At 35.3% G+C, this 22,977-nt stretch overlaps 1 protein-coding gene and 1 long non-coding RNA gene across 3 annotated transcripts in view; one reads left to right on the forward strand and one right to left on the reverse strand.

Moving 5' to 3' along the window:
- Nucleotides 1-19,416, forward strand: part of LOC137768837 (uncharacterized) — a 156,952-nt gene extending 137,536 nt beyond the window's left edge. Inside the window, exons 2-3 of the long non-coding RNA XR_011074819.1 lie at nt 16,184-16,223; nt 19,040-19,416. This is a non-coding gene — a long non-coding RNA (uncharacterized lncRNA). The remainder of the gene's footprint in view (nt 1-16,183; nt 16,224-19,039) is intronic.
- SEMA3D (semaphorin 3D) overlaps nt 1-22,977 on the reverse strand; it is a 207,799-nt gene that overhangs the window by 47,191 nt on the left and 137,631 nt on the right. For both annotated transcript variants that reach the window (XM_068550466.1, XM_068550465.1), the window contains one exon: nt 13,055-13,197. In XM_068550466.1, the coding sequence (XP_068406567.1) occupies nt 13,055-13,197 (143 nt within the window). The remainder of the gene's footprint in view (nt 1-13,054; nt 13,198-22,977) is intronic.

Consider the following 22,977-nt stretch of genomic DNA (forward strand, 5'->3'; position numbering starts at 1 on the left):
GTGACTATAGTAAATAATAGTGTATTGCATATTTGAAAGTTGCTAAGAGAGTAAAAAAATAAATTTGCAGCTATGTATGGTAATGGACATTAACTAGACTTATTGTGGTGACCCTTTTGCAATATATACAAATATAAAATCATTATGGTCTACACCTGTAACTAATGTTGTATGCCCATTATACCTCAATAAAAAAATGAAAAAAAGATATTCTTTAGACATTTAGCAAAACATAAGCATTTATACCAATTAGGTAGAATAAACAGGGTTATGCTGTTCAACAATTCACCATAAAGAGATATTTTTCTTATTTTTAATTTAATATGTCCCTGTGAACACTAAATTAATATGATTTTCTGTTTGACTCAACTAGATCTGCTATGCTTATGATAAATAAATAAGGATGTTTCATGGTATAAATACATTAAGTACTTAATTTTGACTTTCAAAAATTACTTATGAAGCCACTATTTCCATTAATATATTTCCATTTAAATCTAAATTCTATAAAAAGTTTTGTCTTTCATGCAGTCTGTGTTCCATAAAGTTAATAAACAGTTTGCTGTCAAATTTCAGGTCTGAATATCTAGGGACTAGCTTCCCTGTGATTCTTTTATCTCTGAAAATTAAATTAAAGAAAAGCATCTACCTGACCATTCTAGACAGGAGAATTCAAAGTCATATAAATAGTGGCTCTTCTTGAAGAAAGAAATGGGGAGGAGGAGAGAGAAGGGAGGGCAAGCAAGGTCATTGAGAATGGAGACCATAGCTGTCTTCATAGCCTTAACACCTCACACCAAGGGGGTACGGTGACACCCAGAGTGAACGGTGTTTAACATCCCTCTCTGCTAAACAACAGAAGTATTTTAAGTAATAGCTCTGTATAAATGAGTAATAATTATTGTTTGCTTGAGTTGTTCTTTAGGTTTATAACAAACAATTTAAAAAGAAGAATAATTAAAATTTTAAATACATTCAAATTCAATAATTAGCACGAACTCACATTTGCACTTAACGAACAAAATAATCACACCTCATAATTTGCACTATGTCTCAGTGTTGCAAGTATTAAATAACTCCAACTCAATGTGAACTTACCCTTGAAACATGTGTAGCTGAGTTCATGTGTGTTGAAGACTGACTATACATATACATGTACACATAAATATACATAATAGAAACACAATGGTAACCACAGCAATTGTTTAGAACTTGGATAAACAAAAGACTTTTCTGGCAGTAGTACTCTGTCACTGATACTGTTTAATTGCTAACACTTGGTGATAATAGAAAGCAAAGTAACATCTAGTTGGTTTCCTAATAGTTTTTAATTCTTAGCAGAAAATGCATTCTCTTATTCCTTTTATCCAGCATCTACTTCAGATATGCCACTAACATCCTGCTTGTCAGGTATTTATTAAGATCATATTTAATAATTAATGAATAGCTAAAAATGCAAAATAAAATTGACAGAAGTCTTTAGAAAAATATAGATAAACGTATAGATAAATGCCCAGTAAACTGAGTCTTCTCTGAAATTTCTTTGTTGGGAAAATGAGGACAGACCTCACAAGGTTTAATACTGTCTAAAATTACAGGTGGATTCACACATGCAGAAATTGGTTCAGGAAATATTCTAGATGCTGGACAAATGGGGGAAAGAACAACTGGTGAAACAATTCAGAACATGTATGGAGAACCAGGACAAATTTGGTTTAGATGAAGACTGGGATAAATTGAAATAGAGGAAAATGTTACAAAAGTAAACTGGGGTAAGATCAAGGAAGGGTTTGATACCAGGCCAAAGTGTCTGTATGTAATTTAGTACACAATGAAGAATTAATAAAAGATTTAGTAATTAGCAAAGAAGTGAAAGAAAATGAATATATAATATATTTTATATAATAACCCTTTAGAAACAAACATGTCTGTAACTGCTCTTAAATTTATATTTTGTATATGGTGCCTCTATAATTTATCATTGCTCAATAATAAAAATAATATTTCAGCTAGTTATTAAATGATTTCCTGTGTCTGCAAATGCAAAGGCAGACTTTTCTAAACATGACTTTTATTTCTACTGCTAATATCCTCAGATCAGTTAATAAATATAAATCCAGATGTTAATACTGATGCTTCCTCCTAATGTAATAATGAATTCTATGTTAATGTACAGTAAGATCCCAGTGACAAAATGTGTTATCTGGCATTATTCAGAAAGAAAGAGATTTTTAAATAAATTTAAAAATACAAGATAAGTTATCTCCTCATCTTTCCCTTGACCCTTGATTTATATCTTTTTAAATTCTCATACCTAGCCTCTATATGTTTTTATTTTAGCAGAGCCCTAGTTGTACTAAGCAGAACTCTAAAGTCTATTTTAAGGCATCTTCTTACATATTTATAATATTTATAAAATTTTCATTGCTTATATTTGTATATTTTGAGTCAGTAATAAATACTAAAAAATAGTGTTGATTCAATACGCATAAAGAAATATATCAACTATCATGAATATAATACCAGGGACCATGTTTGGTTTACTGCTTTACCCCTAGCACAGAGCAGTTATTCAAATTATTTTGCTAAGTGAATAAACAGATAATATCAAATATTTGCTCCATAATATCCCTTTGACGATTGTACATATTACTACTTCATCATAAAAATGAGCAATCACATTCTCTTTTCAACACATTATTAGATAAAAGTGACAAGAAATGGCTCATTTTCAAACACCGTCCCTCTTTCTATTTGCAATTATCACCATATTTAAGACAAACCATGAAAAAACTCTATTCTATTAGCTCCAAATTTGCTGAAAAGAGGTTTATACTGTACCTGCATATTATTTTCAACCTGACTAATGGAAATTGCAATCCTTTGAACAAAAGAATCTTTAAATGCTCTCACCTACCCATCTAGCTGCTGTGCATGGCCTCTCAAGGAATAAAAAGATAAAAACAAGCACAAAAATCCAGGTCAAAGATGAAAGCCACCTGCTGTCAACGGGAAAACAAGTATAGTTTCTGGGATAATAGCTCTCAGGAATGGATTATAAGCATTTAATGACTGGATAGTAACTCTTACAGACATCCAGAAGCATGACCTGGGATGGCAAAGTTCAATTCACAAGGAGTTGTATTTCTCCTGCAGGGAAGTGTCAGTTGACTGACTTTGTGGACCAGCTCTCAGTCCCTGGATTTGTTTGCAAATCCACAAAATCCCCCCTGAGAACTTTAAGCCCAGAAGAGGGCTGAAAGGGAAGTAACCACTTTTGTACTAAACTCTCACCTCCTTGCTTATTTTTGTGAAATTCTAAAGAACACAGCTGTCTCACTAACACTATAGATTTATTACTGAGATGTCAAAATCAGCAGCTTTTAGTCACTGGTCACTTCTGTGTGTCTCCACTCTGTTTATCACAGCTTCTTTGTGGTCAGATTGCCAAAAGCCTTTCCATCCTCTACACAAAGATGCAGATGAAAGTAGCAAAGGAATTAAATGTGAAAAAGCCCGACCACATGTGTGCAATCTGGGTGGTGAGTGCAGAGGGTGCCTGTTTTCCCATTCTTTATAGCTTTTTATATGTTTGCAATATTTCTTAATTTTTAAGTGATTAATGAAAACAGAAAATTTTAAAAATGAAAAACAAAACACAAGTTACAATCTTTGTGCAGCTTTAAAATATAGTTAACTCTGAATCATTGGATTGGGTGATGGCTGCATATTATGAAATACTGTGATCTTCTAATCCTGGTATCTCCTAATGGGGCGATCAGTCAGGAGGCAGGTTAATGGTGATTCCATTTTCCTTCTACTGTCATAGCAAACTCAAGTCCTTATAAATCTTACACAGACATGTAGAGTAGCTACAAGCTGTCACACGTGAACTTTTATTGAGTGTATCTTTTGACCTTCGGGTCACTATGCTGGGTTCATCTGTTAAATGTGATTTTATCTCTATATACCATCCTCTCCAAGGATCTCTCAGCACTTTATAAATATTGTCATTTTCACCTTTATATTGAGAAACAGAAGCTCTTGGAAAGTGTAATAATTGACATTTAGCTCCTATGCTCTTAAATCATGAACATTTTATAAATCAATGAAACCTCTAAGACATTTGTGAACACGGTATATTCTATTAAAATAGAGATGTGCATTCAGAAATTTGTAGCCATATTAATTAGTTTAAGTTGAAGGACACCAGGCTTTTCAAATAAATAAGTACACCTTAAGCATTTAAAAAAAGAAAAAAGGTTCGATGGTGAAGTCAGAGGTTACAAATTCTCTTTTGCTTAAAATTTAGTTATTTTGCCTAATGGAGCTCTTCTGCATCTTTGTGCAGACAAGAGAAGGGAATTCCCTGAAGCACTTTAGAAACCATATCTATGCCTGTTTGTGCACCCCTCTCCCACATTCTACCCATCAATAACATTTAATCTCAGAGATTTTATCTTGAACTAACGCTACCCACTTTCTTGTGAAGTGTGATCCAAATACCACAATACAAAAAACATTTGTTTTTCCATAACTGAAGCTATCACATTGAGACAAACACACAGGCTTTCTACTGATCTTTTTTACAAATTAAAAAAAAGATTAGGGCAATTAAATACTTTTCTGTCTTTGATTTAATGCCTGTTGTATTTCAATACATCATTCGTACTCTTTATCTGATTTGTTATTTAGAATAACTGCTGTACCTTGCAGGTTTTAAATAATCTTGTGTTGAGATATATCTTCAAATCACCTAAAGACCCATGTGCACCAGGAAGTTCTGAAGTAAGATCACAGCAACTGACATTTCAGAGCAATTGTTCAATGTACTTCTCTCTGGGCTGCCTCAATTTTCACTGAGTTATTTCTAGGGACAGAATTTAGAAACTCTGTAAACTTAATACAGATGGTCTATATGGGCTGTATAAGTCAATAATAATGATAAGGATAAACCAAATGCAGGATGGCCTATTTAGAAGCTTGAAACTATTATCATCATGTGGTAGAAACAAAAAGTCAAACCCAGAATAAGATTCCCAGGAGGCTCATTAGAAGGACATGTATATATATTAAAATAAAAGTCATATATGTATATATATATATATACACTGTTATACTGAGAGGAAGAGCTTAAGTGAGGATATTTTAATACATTAAATGAACTCATGAAAGATAGTGCAGTTAAAAACCCACTGAATCAAATGAGAGAACTATGTTGTACTTTCTTTTTCAGCCTACGAATCTTCTTCAGCAATACGTCATAACCATATTTCATTTAATTCTTTCATTGAGATGCAAAAAAAGTTATGATCACTAAAAATAAAAACATAAAAGGAAAATAATAACAAGTCTTCTACTTATCTATTAATAATCTGGAAATACCTTAGCAGTAGAAGAAACAAAACCAGGCAAACTCAGACATCTCAAAGGGGAGAAGAAAAAACAAACAAAAAACTTGTATGGCAAGTATTGCACACAGTGGTTTTTAAGGGATAACTTCTGAATAGACTTTCAAGGCAAAAAAAATTTTTTTTCCTAAAAAGAACTCTAGTGTTTAGACATGACTGTTTTTGATTTGCCACTGGAGAATCGAAATGGAGAACATGTTTTTCTAACTACTTCAAAAACTTGTAAAGATTATTAGAAATGCAGGACTTGGGTAATACACTGTGCTAAAGAATTCAGTGTCTAAGATTTAACAGATTAAATTTAGGCAAATCTAGGCATATTCAGCAGTCTTTTTCAGGTAGGATCAGAGTTCATTAAATTAAAAAAAAAGTTTTAAAAGCTACGGCCAACAGTATTAATCCTTGCCTAGGAATTTCTGACAGGAAAACAGATGGAAGTGAAGCAAAAGCACATCTGTAACTCGTGGGCTCTAAATCTCTCATTTAGGTTGTAAGCAACAAGCTGAAAGTAAGCAAAAAAAACACAACTCGGGGGAAATCAATAAATACGGAAAGTGTCATCAGCCTAAAAACACAAATCTTCAAAGGCAGTAATTGTCCAAATAGGATCATATATCAAAATAGACAGTGCAAGTAGAATCAAAGCAAAGGGCTATTAATTAGACCCCCAGGCAAGTTATGTGAAAGGTCCAACCAAACTGAATTCCTGGCATTGACAAAAGGAAATACTGCAGAACAAAAGGAGAACTGGTATAACCTGCAGCTGTAATCCAGAGCGGACTAGCCTAAGTAAGCGAATGGACAATGCTTCCAAAAATGAATAGAATCCCAAAATAATGCAAAACAAACTTGAGGCAGAAAGTTGCAAGCAAGCCCCATTGAAGTGACTGGTATTTATACACACTAACTTACAGGGTGGGTTTTGAAAGGAAATACACACAGACACACACACACACACACACACACACACACACACGGTAATGAACATCACACAATCATAAATAATAGTATCAGAAAGGACTAACTTGCAAAGTAAATAGACCCAAATCTTTTCAGAGGGTTTATTTCATGCTGTTTCACCTACCCTTTCAGTCAGCATTTATTACCTCTCAACGAAGGCCTGTGTAATTTACCATCTATGAGAGCAGTCCAGGGTGTAAGGTGCACCATTTAGTGCTTGAAAATATTGACTGTTCAAATCAAAGAATTATAGAGCCTGACAAAGACTTTAGAAAGCATTCTAGGCTAAGCACCTTATTTTAAAAATGAGAAAACTGAAGAAGTTGTTTGACAGGAAAGTAGTGACACTACTGAAAAATAATTCATTAGTAAATGTGTTCTCCCATTTGTAATGATAAACATACTGAGTTTGAAGGAGATTCTTTGGATGAAGGTACTTATTATCCTGAGGCTGTCAATTATCTTCTAGGTCAGTTTCTTTACTATTTAGTGAATCTCTCTGTTCCTATCTCTTGTCCAACATTTGCATTGTTCAAATTGTTCACATAATTTTCACCAGAGATGTCTCCAAATTCTTCTGACTCTATCCAGAAATAAGTTCTATCCTCAAAGTACAAATATTGCTAAAAATGAGGGCAAAGTAGTAATAATAATTTTAACCTTTAAAACTAATGAAATACCATCTCTTCTCAGTAAACTTTGGTAACTAACCTGCCTCTCACCACCCCCCAGCTCCCAAAATATACACATATTACCACTCTTTCACTCCTAAGCAGTTAATTGAGCTGACTCCAAAAGTGTGTACGTATGACGTGTATATGTGTGTACATGATTTTTGACCTGTAACTTAGGGTGGTATGATCATGTACTCACATTATTCACATGTCGATCTCTTAGATGGTTAACTGCTTGAAAACAGAAATCTATCTAAGTAGCCCTTGTTTTCCAGTACTTTCCTCTGTATCTGTCAACATCCAAATTCATATGATCTCATTTAAGCCTTTCATTTGCCTGGTAAAATAGTCATGGAAGAGATGGGTGTCCTCATTTTCTAGGTTAAGAAACTGAGCTAGAAAAAAGTAAAGCAGATACATGTCTCTTTTTGAATTATGGTTTTCTCAGGGTATATGCCCAGTAGTGGGATTGCTGGGTCGTATGGTAGTTGTATTTTTAGTTTTTTAAGGAACCTCCATACTGTTCTCCATAGTGGCTGTATCAATTTACATTCCCACCAACAGTGCAAGAGGGTTCCCTTTTGTCCACACCCTCTCCAGCATTTATTGTTTGTAGATTTTTTGATAATGGCCTTTCTGACCGGTGTGAGGTGATACCTCATTGTAGTTTTGATTTGCATTTCTCTAATGATTAGTGATGTTGAGCATTCTTTCACGTGTTGGTTGGCAATCTGTGTATCTTCTTTGGAGAAATGTCTATTTAGGTCTTCTGCCCATTTTTGGATTGGGTTGTTTGTTTTTTTGATATTGAGCTGCATGAGCTGCTTGTAGATTTTGGAGATTAATCCTAGTCATGTACCACAATGTTCACTGCAGCTCTATTTACAGTAGCCAGGACATGGAAGCAACCTCAGTGTCCATCGACAGATGAATGGATAATGAAGATGTGGCACATATATACAATGGAATATTACTCAGCCATAAAAAGAAACAAAATTGAGTTATTTGTAATGAGGTGGATGGACCTAGAGTCTGTCATACAGAATGAAGTAAGTCAGAAAGAGAAAAACAAATACTGTATGCTAGCACATATATATGGAATCTTAAAAAAAAAAAAAAAAAAAAAAAAAAGGTTATGAAGAGCCTAGGGGCAGGACGGGAATAAAGACGCAGACCTACTAGAGAATGGACTTGAGGACACGGGGAGGGGGAAGGGTAAGCTGGGACAAAGTGAGAGAGTGGCATGGACATATATACTACCAAATGTAAAATAGCTGGTGGGAAGCAGCCGCATAGCACAAGGAGATCAGCTCGGTGCTTTGTGACCACCTAGAGGGGTGGGATAGGGAGGCTGGGAGGGAGGGAGACGCAAGAGGGAAGAGATATGGGGATATATGTATACGTATAGCTGATTCACTTTGTTATAAAGCAGAAACTAACACACCATGGTAAAGCAGTTATACTCCCAATAAAGATGTTAGAAAAAAAAAAGTAAAGCAGAGATGTAAGTCTAGATTTGACTTCAAGTTAACATTCATATCATTTGGGCAAAAGTTATTGATTATATCCTTACTGCCAAAACTAATATGTGACTTTTAGTCATAATCTTACCTGACTTCCTTTTGGTGTGTGACATTACTGATAACTGCCTTCTTCTTGAAACCGTTTTTATCCCTGACTTGCGACAGTACTCTCATCCAGTTCTCTACCTGCTATCAAACTATTTCTTCTCAATTGCCTTTGTGGACATTTTCCTCTGCTTTTTCTTAAATGTCATTGTCCCTCAGGATTCTGTCCTTGCTGTTTGTTTGATCTTGTACTACAAATCTTCCTGGGCAATTTCAGACATTTCCATGACTTCAAGATCCACCAATACACTGGTGATTTCTACATTCATGAGTCTAGACCCTATTGAGTCTCAGGTTTATATTTTTAACTGGTTATTACGACAGCATAACCCAGAACTACATCAAGTTCAATATGTTCAAATATTAAATCTATGCCCATAAACTTTTTTTGGTGTTTCTTAAATATCAGAATGTATCTCTTTGTGCATTTTCCTTATTTCTGCCTTATCTTCCGGAAAGCACAGTTACTAAGAGTATAGGAGTCTTTTGTCTACAGGCATAGTATCAAGGTCTTTGGAATAGGAGTGAGGGAGAATTAAGATGCATGGAGGATCTAATAGGACAGGAAGTTGTTGCAGCCTTTTATGTACATCGTGGAATCAATACCTGAGGTTATCAATCAGTCCTAATTATGAACAGGAGAGATAAGACTTCTGAAGACTTCTGTTGAACTTTCGTGCATGTTTTAAAAGGAAACAACCACTATCCTGCTAATTTTCCAGTTGTTTGTTTTGCTCCAGTCACAGTAAACCTCTTTTTATTCCTTGAGTGCTTTTTCCCACCTCTGAGATTTCACATGTGCTTTTCCTTCTGCCTGGAATATTCTTCCCCATCCCTGTCAACTTTGCCCTGCAATTTCCTAATCATTTTTATCATCTGATTCAAAAGTCACTTTCTCAGAGAGACCTTCCATTTACAATCTAAAGCCCACCTATTCTTCCTAATTGACCCTGTGATTTTTCCATTATAGCAGTTATCACACCTTCCAGTTATACGTTAATCTGTGTGCTTTCTTGTTTAATGCATATATAATGCACTAGGTTATAAACTCAGTAAGTACAAGTATGATGTCCTACCCCTGTAGGACTCACTTTTTGAGCTTCACTGAATGCACAGAGTTCTCAGTCTGACCTCGATCACATTATATTGTGATTATCTGTTTATGTCTCTATTACCCTCACTGTACTCTAAGGTTTTAAAGAAAAGGGACAGTGGTTTACTTACCTCCCAGTGTCTAGTGTACTGCACTTTGCACAGAACTTATATTTTCTTGTTGTTGAAATAATGAAATGATAAAATAATGAAGGAATGGGTTACAAAATTGAAGAGATTCACCCTTATCCTGTAAACAATTCTTTGTTCATTTTGTGTAATTTTTGCTTATTTCCAAAAGCTCCTCCCCACCAATCACTATATACTACTCACTCTAACAGTAATGTCTTTGACAGGTCAATAAAACAACTTTTACTTTAGTTTAGTAGCTGAAGACATAGGGAGCTCTTAAACTGTCAGCAGCTTTTCATTGGCCTGAAGGTTATCAGGTAAAAATGAAAACAAACAATAATAACAAGAACAAAAAAACCTTAATATTTCCAAATAAATAGGTACTGTGGAAATATCCTGGTGGAACAAATAGTATAAAGGACTCATGTTACTGAAAAGCTCTGTAAATTCAGAACAGTGTACAGTTACTCTCAACTCTCTCTAGCATGCTCTCTTCCTTCTTAGCTTTGTTTATATCTACTGAACTTAATTTTGTTTCACAGCATAGATGTACATTACATTACTACCTGTTGAAAACAGAAAAACAATATTATAATAGCCTCATGGGATGAAAAAAATGAAACAGAGAGGAATAAATATGTTCCCCAAAATGTCACAAGAACATTTTTTATGTGAAAATAATGTGTAACAGCAACAATGATGCTGAAAAGCTCTTTTTTAATTTAAACTTGTTATTGTTTTGCAGGACATTTTTTTTTTAAAGACGTCAAGTCATTTTTAATCTCGACAGTGAAATCTCCACTTATGAGTGCTCACTTTTTACCGCACTTTAATCCTAAATTAATAAATAAAGTTAGTAACTTGGGCAGGGTGGGATGCAATTAAGAAATTACAAAGATGCATTTAGAACCAAATATTGTAAACATTGACCAGTGGATAATATGGGTAGTGGGAAATGCTGAAGAGGGTGCTAATTGAAGACAGGGATTGAGTAAAGAGATACATCAATTTAAGAAGAACCTCTATTATCTCTCTTTTTCTTTTAAGGAAATTCATCCATCACAAGTCCTTATTTGATATCACAATTTGTTAGCTTTTTATCCAAACACAATAGCATGACAAAATCTTGCTGTGTGGCCTCAGAGTTTTTTGTGGTGGGAAGACTTGTGTACTACAATTCTCTCTGTCTTTGCAGTTCTGTAGGAGTTTTTTCATAAATAAAATATCCCATGGCTGATACTTAAAGTCTAGATTATATTTTTATGATACAAATTTATAAACGGGGCAGCTAAATTTTTCCTTAATACGTTTCTCCACCTCTAAAATTAACTTTCAATATATTTAGTATGAGGGTAAAAACATTACTTTGTTATAAATGAATTTCTATCAAATGGATGTGACCTATCAAGAAATAAGTATTGAACTGCTTCACAAAACCCACACTTGTTATACATGTGCTCATCACAAAGTGACTCTTAAGATACATTTAATTGATTGTAAATCTCTTATGACATACTTAACGTGGCTCATTTATACAAATGCTGTCCATCCACAGCACAGCTTTCCGGCTGGGGTACTGTTGTTCTAAGGCATGCTTCAGTACACTCACACGCTACGACTACTCCAAGCAATGGCCATTCATCTCTCGGTGAGAGGCTTCAAGAGAAATGACTGTGAATTCTTAGACTCTGAAAGAATGAGGATGCTTTTTAGAGAATCTGTCCCCTGGGGGTGAAGGGATCAGTGGGAGACGGGCATTACTGGCTAGGACACTAGGTAAAGAATGATCTGCGCTCACAAGTTTGGTCTCATTCAAAAGCCATGTTATCATTAGCACTCTTAAGTGCAATGATGGTTTATATTTCTGTCCCTGGAAGTGTTCAAAAGCCTGAGGGCACAGATTGAGAAAAAAAAGTGGTAGGCTCCGATGGAAGAAAATGAAAAGTTTGTACAAGACCAAAGAAGGCTTCCCGCTGAGAGTATTTATTAAGTTAACAGCTTTTCCTCTTAATAACTGAGTTAATGCTGAAGGTGTCTGGTCATGTAAGAAAAGTGATTTCAGTGAAGATAAGTCCAACTAACAAAAGAATATACTGAAAAGTATGATTCCAGTAGCATTTTTATTCTATAAAGCTTGTATTCACTCAAATGAGAACTTTGATGGCACAAAATGGAAGTGTTTCATAGAGTTGCTGTTTTCCTGTAATTTACACAAAATGGCAATATTAAAAAGCAAATTTCAGTGTTCTTCAAGATAAATGTTTTGCCTTTTGGATAGTTTTTTTCCCTCCCTATCCCATTCTTCTCTCAGAACCTAATCTAGGTTAATGCTCTAGAAAGTATTTTAATAATAAGACTATATAACTGCATTTTCAACTTATTTGATTCACGTAAAGATACATAATTTTACATGTAATGTGTTATGATAAAAATATGGGATATGGGGCTTCCCTGGTGGCGCAGTGGTTGAGAGTCTGCCTGCCAATGCAGGGGACACGGGATCGCGTCCTGGTCTGGGAAGATCCCACATGCCGCGGAGCAACTAGGCCCGTGAGCCACAGCTACTGAGCCTGCGCGTCTGGAGCCTGTGTTCCGCAACAAGAGAGGCCGCGATAGTGAAGAGGCCCGCGCACCGCGATCAAGAGTGGCCCCCGCTTGCCGCAACTAGAGAAAGCCCTCGCACAGAAACGAAGACCCAACACAGCCATAAATAAATAAATCAATTAATTAAAAAAAAATATGGGATATGATTCTGTTAGTGTTTAAGGAACTCTAGTGAGTATGCTAAGTTACTTTCAATTTCAAAATAAAATTATTTAATGTACAAAACATTTTAACTTCCATGGATCAGGACAATGCAGTGGTCTTACTGGGAACAGTAATAACTGGCAAAGGGATAGCCCACCAATAAAGGGAGCAAGCTGCCCAAGAGATCTAACTCAAACCTGGGGAATAGCTCAGGGACTAGAAAAAATAATTTGTAATATTGGAAAATTTTGCATCCTTCTTTTTTCTTTTTACTTTTGGATCTCAAAAATTATACATGTAAGATAATATGAATTCTACCATTTATGAATAATGGAATTAACTTCAACATTACATGGTTAATTATTCGTACACATACACATATGCCTTAAGTGGAATAAATATATCTTGCCTTACAAACTCTTCCAACTCGAGAAAGGATGGTCTTATCAGAAGTACTCCCTTCTTGAGATGATTCACGAAAGAAGAAATATATTTTATCATCATCTGGATTATAGGTGTCTGGGATGGGGAAAGTTCCAATAAATTTTGCTCCTGTTTGGAAGAAAAGAAGCTATACATTAAAATACTGAAATAATTCAGCCACGATAGTACTGGTGTCTTTTGTATGTAAAACAATTAGCAGCAGAATTAAAAATAAAAACATGAATGAAATGTGGGAAATGAGACATATACACAAGTAAACATGACACAAAGCAGGAACATGTATTAGCACAAAGAGGTCCTGAACAAGTTCTTTAGGACTCTGGACATCAGGTGAGAACACGACTGGCTGAGATTCACAATTGTTTCAATTCAACTAAATTACATAGAAAAGTCCTTCTTTCAAACCTGGAGATTCTATGATTTTATATTTTCCTTTTTTATGATTGCAGTCACTGCTTCTAAACCAAAATGTCCATTATGAAGAGCTTAGGAAAAACTATAAACATATCCCAAATTTAGATATATTATGATGTTATTTGTTGCACTTTGTGTAACTGCCAAAATAATTGAAACAACCAGTAACGCTTGGGTCAAGTCCAGCGCTGGCTCTGAAGACACTCTTTCCAACTTGATATCCTGTTTCTGCCGCTTACTGGAAAGGTGACTTTGGGCAAATTGTTTATCTTCTCTATGCCTCAATTTTCTCATACCTAATATGAGGCTACCAATGTCATCTACCTAGTAGGGTAACTGATATGATAATCAAGTGAATTGATATATGTAATGTACTTACTATCTGGTAGTGCCTGACACATAATAAGGGTTTAATAAATGTTATTCATTATTAAAGGGATGTCTGGGATGATCATAATTATTATTAGGACCACAAACAAGAGAATGATGGAAAATTGAGCACATCCATACAATTGTTACAATAACATGTAGTTATTAAAAATGAAGTAATTCTAAATGTACTGTCATGGGAAGATGTCCACAATACAAATCAAGTGAAAAAATAATGGCAATACAGTTAACTCCTTTTTTGCATCAATTGCATCAATGACAAGTCAATTTGGGTTACTAATGCCTTGTTTAAAAAGTACTGGACCTTTTAAGTCTTGGTTTTATACAACTGGGAGTTAATCAATCAGGTAACAGATTTGTAATTGGGTGATACTAGTTCAGAAACAATCATTTTGATTAAAGCAAAGAAGACAAAGAGTGGTTATCGAGGAATGAAGGACTTCAATTAAGTAGAAAATACAAGATGCCTGAAAGAAGGCACAGAGCACTCTTTAGGAAGCAGAAGCAGGAAACAAGAGAAGACAAAAAGTTTCCCCCAAAATAAATAAATATAATAAGTAGGAGGTGAAAAAAAATTAACATTGCCTTCTCTAGAGTTTTGACCAAGGCCCCGATTGCCGGATACTCCAGGAGTACTGACTACTGTTCCCCTGCAAATGTAGAACAGTTGGTCAGTAGCCCAGTAAACAAGACTTCACAATAGACTCTTCGATAGAGAAAAGTTAATGTTTGATTCCAAGTGATGAGTAGTTCAGTCTTTATCAGCCCAGCCTCTCTGGGTCAACCCTGGGTCTCTCATCCAGTCTATTCTCTGCTTAAATGGGAAACCTTAAGAGGAAAAGAGAGGGGGGGGGGGGAAATATGTGCATGATCTTTTTCCTTTTTGTTCTTTATTATTTCCCTGTTCTTTCTCTGGAACTTAGAACTCCAGTGGATTTTTATGCCCTCAATAATCTCATTTTGATATGGTCCTAAATTACATAAAAATTAAATTTTAGAAAATCATACAGGATTTAAAAAAAATTTCTTTTCTAATTAATCTTAAATTAGCAAGGTCCATTAACAATTCCACTCAAGGCTTTTTGATTTTGTTTTCCCCTCCAGCCCCTCTTTTAAATTGTTTATACATCACAAACACTTAGTTTTGAATCCCTGAGCAAGGTTAAAATTCTTTTGTAGTCACAAATTAACACTTCTAATTTTTGACTTAAATATATGATGTTTTCTTAAAAAAAAAAAAAAAAACTCTCTGTGGAAATAAAATTTCCTACAAATGTAGCATTAGGATTTTAGCAAATTCATGAAAACAAAGAATATATTTAATTACTACTATATTCAAGGCACTTAGAACAAGAAAAACTGCTAGGATAAAGAATACAAAAGTGAATAAGAGCAGCCTCTTCGCTTCAAACCAGTTACAATCTGCATTAAGAAAATATTAACATATGGCCAAGATATGGCTAAGAAGAAGGCCCAGTCTTGATGTTTCCAATGACTTGACAGGAGATTGCCAACAATGAGTAGAGAAAAAGACAACTGTGGGTTCCCACCGACACAGACCAGGCATTAATAATAATCTATAGCACGTTTTTTGAATTTACAGATGCCTGAATTCAATGCCATTGACCTGGATGCAAATCTCCAGTGGCACTAGCATGTGAATTTTTAAAATACATAAATAAAAATAAAGAAATAACACCTTACAGGTGATTCTTACAAGAAGCTGAGTTTAAGAGTCACTGCCATAGATTACCATTTCGTATACGGGAAAAGGACATAGACAAGACTCATTAACGCTAGGTCCGTAATGCAGATGTGTGGATGGACAGGAGGAGTGAAGACTGATAATAAATACAAATTCTTCATAATTAGGGTGGGACAAAAAAGGGATAAAACTGAAACTATACAGAAATTACAGGAATATGATTGCCTTGTTTTATCTTAACAAATATATGAGCTTAAAATGGGGATGACACAAGTAGAATTTATCACAGCACTTAAATATAACTTAAGTAGAAGTTATCCACAGAGCACGATGACCCTTGTAATTGTAGTATCAGAACTACTTCGTGATTGAGTTGAATTTATACTTTTAAGAATAACATAGTGGTACAAAATTTGCAGTCTTCTCTCCCCAGAGAGAAAATAAGATCTCAGTTATTTGAAACAGAAAATCATTACAGGTAAAAAGGATTCCAGTGTGAGGGAGAGAGTTGCTTGTAAAGCTTTTCTCAGACACACAGATAGGAGAAGCAGTTACGTGAACTGATTGGTGGTCTCTCTTTTGCAGAGTTCGACAAGAGAAACATAGCTCTACAACACAGCAGAAGGTACTTGGCCTAAAAGTTCAACAAATAAGTACGGTAATACACAGTCTGTTGTAGAAATACACAGAACAGCCCCACTTTGGCTACGTGAAACATTATCCAGGTGTTGTTGCCAGCTACTGCCATTTGAAATGGTCAAAAGTTAGAGTATGACACCAGTCCCCATTCCAGGAATTTCATTATAATATCAGTGGGGCAAAATAGAATACTTTTCCAAGTTACATTTCTTTTAACTTTCAACTAATACACAACATAGATGGTCTTGTGTTTATTCAGTGACTGTTGGTTTTACTGGACTCTTTTTTAAATGGTGGTTCTTTTTCAAGTACTATAAGGAAATTATTCTGGAGTACTGTAAGAAAATTAAATGGTAGAAGTGTTTAAGCCAAATATTTATTATGTGAAGAAATCAAATTATGGAAAAAAGAGTATCCAATAGTACTCTATTCTGTGATTTAAATAATAAGTAATTTTGAGTTTAAAATAAATACTTGTTTCAAGAATAGAGAGTTTTCTTTCTTCCAGACTCAACTGTGGTCCTGTGTCTTAGAACACTGCTGTTAGTATTTTATGATAGAAACTCCTTTTTGACTTGCTGCCAAGTTTGTGTAAAAATAGATATCATTTCATCAGTATATGACATGCATAGTTGAATTAAGTAATTTAAAATCATACCAAGGGACACCTGGGCTTTATTTATAGCACATTTTTTCCCCTGTGGCATTTGAAACGCATGCCTTAATAGGGATGGAGTTTGAAATAGTGCATTTTCACAAATGAACTTTTAGCATGACACCAGGAGACGCTGCCAAGTGAAAATGGCATAAATCCTCATGGCCTGAAATGCACATCACTTTCATTTCTCCTTATGAACCTCTTTTCACCCAGATGAGCACACCTACACCATGACTTAATACATAGTGAGTTCCTTACTTTCCTTTATTTCTTCTTGTAATATGTTTTTCCTACCACTTTTGAAAAATGTTATCCTTCTGTGTGGAAGAAGAATTTATAGACAACAGTACTCCAAGAGAAACTTCAAATGAAAACTGCCTCCACATGTTAGAAATGAAAATTTGAAACAAAAGTTCTCATCTACTCCAGGAAAGAAAACAAAAACATATGCATCTGAGGCGTCATTGTTTGTTTTCATTTTCCAAATGGTCATACTTCTTAGTTTTATCCCCAAATTCTCATAAAAGCTCAACTGTGATTGAGTAACCACTCTGACGTGTATCTGTATTTCCATTTCCTGCTATGTTCTACGATTAAGCTGACAAAGAAAAGTGTGGAACTATCTAAGTCTTCATCTAAAACTGCCATCGGACTTCATCTTTGCAATTTTTGTCTCTCCCGGTGAGGTATTTAATAGGTGGGTTAATTTCTCAAAGAAGAAATCAAGATTCATACTTCTATGTCTTTTGGCAATGGATTAGACAAAGTCCCACAGAAACTCTGACAAGGATCCTAGGACTGGTAACTGAAGAGATTAGCTGATCTCACTGGTTAAATCCAGGCAGGGCAAAGAACAAAATAGGGCATACACACAAGCATCAAAGATTTTAAGCTGCCTAAGCGGTTCAGTGATGAAAATGATTCATGTAGAATCATATTTTTTAAAAGGTTAATTATTTAAAACCTGCATTTAAGAGTTAAATACTCAATTGAAAATTTAATTTAATTTTTGTATTCCACTTAATCTAAACATAATATCTGTTTACATTTACAAGAGTTTAGTTTATTACAGACATGTAAAAGTAGGGTTTTTAACTAAAAATCAAAGTACAGAAAGCAAAATTTAACAGAAAAAAATCCTCAAACTGTCTAACCAGAAATAAATAATACAATGATGGAATAATATGTATAGGAGAAACTAACTAGACATTGACCCTATTATTTGAAATATCAAGTATCTGTCAGTTGTTTCAACCTGGCAATAACTAACTGTACAAAACCCGGGAGTGAGCTTCACATCTACATGCTACAGTAAAGAAAATTTACATCTGTTGCATTATGTGATTGTGGATTGCACTGTGATATGTGGTATGTATTATACTGTGTGATTATGCTATTGTACATAATTAATAAAAAGTACACTTCAGACCAGTGCTGTCCAATAGAAATTTCTGTGAAGATGGAAATGTTTTATATCTGTGCTGTCCAATAAGGTAGCCTCTAGACCATGTGGCTATTGAGCACTTGAAATATAATTAGCGTGACTAAGAAACCAAATTTTAAGTTTATTTAATTTTACTTAATTTAAATTTAAATAGCCACATGTGGCTAGTGTCTACCATATCGGACAGTGCAGCTTTAGAGCAAGTAGCCTGTACCAGCTACTGTGCTGTGTCAGGTCCAGTTTAAGGAAGAAACAGAGCCTTTACCCCCATAATTGCCACTAAAATGGCAGTCAAGCTCCCAGATGCAGGAGACATGATATGATACTCTTGTCAGAAGTTTGGTATTGTAATGGAAGGATGGGTCTGGCAGTTAGGAGACCTGAACATGTCCCTTCTTCATACTGAGTCTCAATTTGTGAAATGTAAGGTCGAATAAGATAATGTCTAATATTCCCCAAATCACCACAGTTCCTTTAGCAATCACTGCTTTTTGTCTCCCCACATTCCTGACACTAGCCAGATGACCTATTTGACCTCTGTCTTTGGACCCTAGGCTGACTATATCTGGAAAATGGCCATTTCTCAGAATGGAGAACAGAAATGCTCCCCCCAAAAGCCAATCTTTTCCCTTAGCATGTTGGGTACTTCCTCATAACAATCTCATGTAGTTTCTATTATTTCTCCCTTGCTTTGCCCTAGTTTCCATGGACCAAGAAGCTCCTGACTGACTGGGTCTCCTGAAGCATCATGCTGTTCTGATTCTGGCCAGCCCATCACTCAGCAAATGTTCGCAATAATGACTACAGCTGACTGTCTACGTCTTCCACACTGCTTGCCTAACCACACTTTCTCTGTCTGCCACGGTCTCCATATCCAGACCCACATCCTCAGTTTGCTGTTGCCCAAAATGGCATCGCGATGTGGACCCTATTTGTAGTGAGGCTGCAAGAGCAGAGGATGGGTAATCACAATAACAGAATTTAGGCTGATGGACTGTATCATACAATGAGAAGAATAAAGTGTGTAGAGCTAGAGAGACATACCTGAGTTTCAATCTCACTTCCAATAACTGTTTAACCACGGACTATTTATCTGACTTCTAATCTATCCCCAACTATTAAATGGAAATAGTAATTCTCTCAAAATTATACCACTAAATAAGATAATACTTTAAAAGTGCCTAATACAGTGACTAGGAAGGATGCTATATAAAATAAATTTGAAGCAGAAGAGACCAGACATAGGGAAATGAGTTAACAAACAATAAAATAGTAGCAATAAGCCAGAGATAAGGTGATGGAGACCTAAAGAAAGATGGTGGCCATGGAAAGAACAAGGTCAACATATATTCTGAAGGAAATAAAGGCTCTTTGTGATAGATTAGATAAAGGGAGATAAAGGAGAGGAAGAAATTAAAGATAACTTCAAGGTAACTGAGTGGATGAAGTTAAGAAAGTTAAGATAGATAAAAACCAGGAAACAGGTATTGAAGGGCAGGTTAGAAAGGGGAAACAAGATAATTTTGAGTTACACTCACAGGATTTTAGATTTTAGATCCAATTAGTCTTTTATATATCTATTTGAAGAAACTAAAGCAAAAGATCACTAGACAACTTGTATAAATCTCAAAGCACTTTAGTAGTACAATCAAGGCCAAGGCTTAGATATCTTTACTCCCATATTAAGCAACTAGTTCCTTTTGTTTAATCTGAGATGAAAATGTAAGACATAGAAATAAATATTTTTAAGGTCACTTAGTTAAAGGAAAAGGTTGGAAATACAGTTTTAGGAAACAAGAACACAGAACACCACAGAAAACTATTAGAATGGATGAGCTCACAGAATTATGAAATGTAGAGAGAGAGAAGGAAAAGGCGGTCAATACTTAAAAATGCTAAGTAGATGTCAGAGAATCAGAGCATCCGGAGCTTTAGTCCCACCGTGCTACCTCTCTCATCTTCAGGAATAACGATAATGATGGTGATGATAATACTGACACTGAATTGCTTTTACAATTGACTTCCATCAGACTTCCCTATAAGATTTAATTTAATTCTTGTAACACCCTGGGAACAGATACTATTATTACGCCAAGTTTCTGGACAAAGAATTTAAATGCACAGAAAGGTTTGACCAAGGTCACAAATAAGTGAGAGTCAGGATTTAAACTTAGGTAATTAAGTTCCACAAAAAAGAGCTGTAATTTTTGTCTAAATTGGGACACTTCAGAGAATTAAAGAACAGCAAAGGTAAACTGGAAATGTCCAAGGCAGACCAGGTTATATGGTCCCTCTGGTTATTAACCACTAAGCAATCTGCCTTAAATGTCCTACAACCATAAATAGTAGGTCTCCTAGTTCTTAATCATTTGCCTGCATTCAATCCACTGAGACTTCTACTGTGTATCCTGCCTCCCTCCTTCAGTTTCTTCCTTTCTACTGACTTCTTTCATTGCAAAGTTTTCCCAGTACCCAAAATCTTCTCTTGAATTTTTCCTCATATCCTTGGATTCTTCTATTCCCAAACAGATATCTTCTATTTCAATTATTTGTTGCTGTATATTCTCATGTCCACCTCCACTGCCACTACCTTTGTTCCTGTCCCACCCTCATTTTCCTGTTTTTGGTGCAATGGCCCCTTCTCTCTCTGTCCTCCTCCTCCTTTAGTTTTCCCTTCCTGCTATTATCAGTTACCTCTATAAACAACAAAGATCTGATTTTCTGGTTAAAATTAGGGAATTGGTGAAGGGGCTCCAAAAGGTACAAATTTCAAGTTACAAAAGAAATAAGTCCTGGGGATGTAATGTACATCATGGTGACTATAATTAATAACAGTGTATTGAATATTTGAAAGTTGCTAAAAGAGTAGATCTTAAAAGTTCTCATCACAAGAAAAAAAGAATTATATGACTATATGTGGTGATGGAAGTTAACTGGACTTACTGTGGTGATCATTTTGCAATATATACAAGTATCAAATCATGGTGTACACCTGAAACTAATATAATGTTATATGTCAATTATCCCTTACAAAAAAAAGACACACAAAAAAGAATTAAATACATTAACAGATGAATGGCTAAAGAAGATGTGGTAAATATATACAATGGAATATTAGCCATAAAAAAGAATGAAATAATGTCATTTGCAGCAAGGTGGATGGACCTAGAGATTATCATACTAAGCGAAGTAAGTCAGAAGGAGAAAGACAAATACCATATGATATCACTTATATGTGGAATCTAAAATATGACACAAATGAACATATCCATGAAACAGAAACAGACTCCAAGACATAGAGAACAGACTCCTGGTTGCCAAGACGGAGGAGGGATGGGGGAGAAAAGGACTGGGAGTTTGGGATCAGCAGATGCAAACCAGTATATATAGGATGGATAAATGACAAGGTCCTACTATATAGCACAGGGAACTACATTCGATATCCTGTGATAAAGTGTAATGGAAAAGAATAGGAAAAAGAATATATATATATATATATATATATATATATATATATATATATATATATATATATATATATATATATATAATAACTGAGTCACTTTGCTATACAGCAGAAATTAACACAACACTGTAAATCAATTATACTTCAATAAAATAAAAGTAAAGAATTAAATAATAGATAACTTCACAGTAGTTTCAGGAAAATATTTACAGCTTTCTGGCTCCATCACCCACTCTCCTCCTATGCTCCAGGCATTTATCATCCATGAGGTCAGCGACCCTCCCCTATAATCTCAGCAGGCCCAGTGGACAGAAGAGCATTCAGTATGCCACAGGCCCTTAAAAGTTGTTTATTAAGAGAATGCTAAACCAACGCAAAGGTTTCTTACTTTGTAATTCTCTTCACACAGCACTAAGAACAGCATGTTAGGCAAATAATAGTGAATAAATATTTCCCACATTTACTGTTTTAGCAATACTGTTGACTTCTTCTGGACATGTCACAGGTAAGGAAAAAATAAGACTAATCTCTTAAATGAGTGGCAACATGATGATATTTGCCATCCCAAGACTGGGAAATGCAATCTATACTTCATTTTAAAGCCATAATATCGGGACTTCCCTGGTGGCACAGTGGCTAAAAATCTGCCTGCCAACGCAGGGGACACAGGTTCGAGCGCTGGTCCAGGAAGATCCCACATGCCGCAGAGCAACTAAGCCCGTGCGCCACAACTACTGAGCCTGCACTCTAGAGCCCGTGAGCCACAACTACTGCAGTTCGTGCACCTAGAGCCCATGCTTCGCAACAAAAGAAGCCATCACAGTGAGAAGCCCGTGCACCACGACGAAGAGTAGCCCCCGCTCACCGCAACGAGAGGACGCCCGCGCGCAGCAACGAAGACCCAATGCAGCCAAAATAAATAAATAAAAAATAAATTAATTAATAAAAAAGAGTGACCATTATTCAAAACAGCAAACTCTTTAAAAAATAAATAAATAAAATAAAGCCATAATATCTTGTTACCTAAACAGATAACTAAGCTTTTCTACTGGTAAAATCTATGGAGTCGCTGTCAAACCAAGTAACTCCCGTGAAACCTTCACAATATTCACAGGATCGGCCTGCCTTGCACAAGTGTTAAGAAATGAACAGTAATCACTTAGTTGGGGATA

Source organism: Eschrichtius robustus, chromosome 8, assembly GCF_028021215.1.
Source record: "Eschrichtius robustus isolate mEscRob2 chromosome 8, mEscRob2.pri, whole genome shotgun sequence".
Classification (NCBI taxonomy): domain Eukaryota; kingdom Metazoa; phylum Chordata; class Mammalia; order Artiodactyla; family Eschrichtiidae; genus Eschrichtius; species Eschrichtius robustus.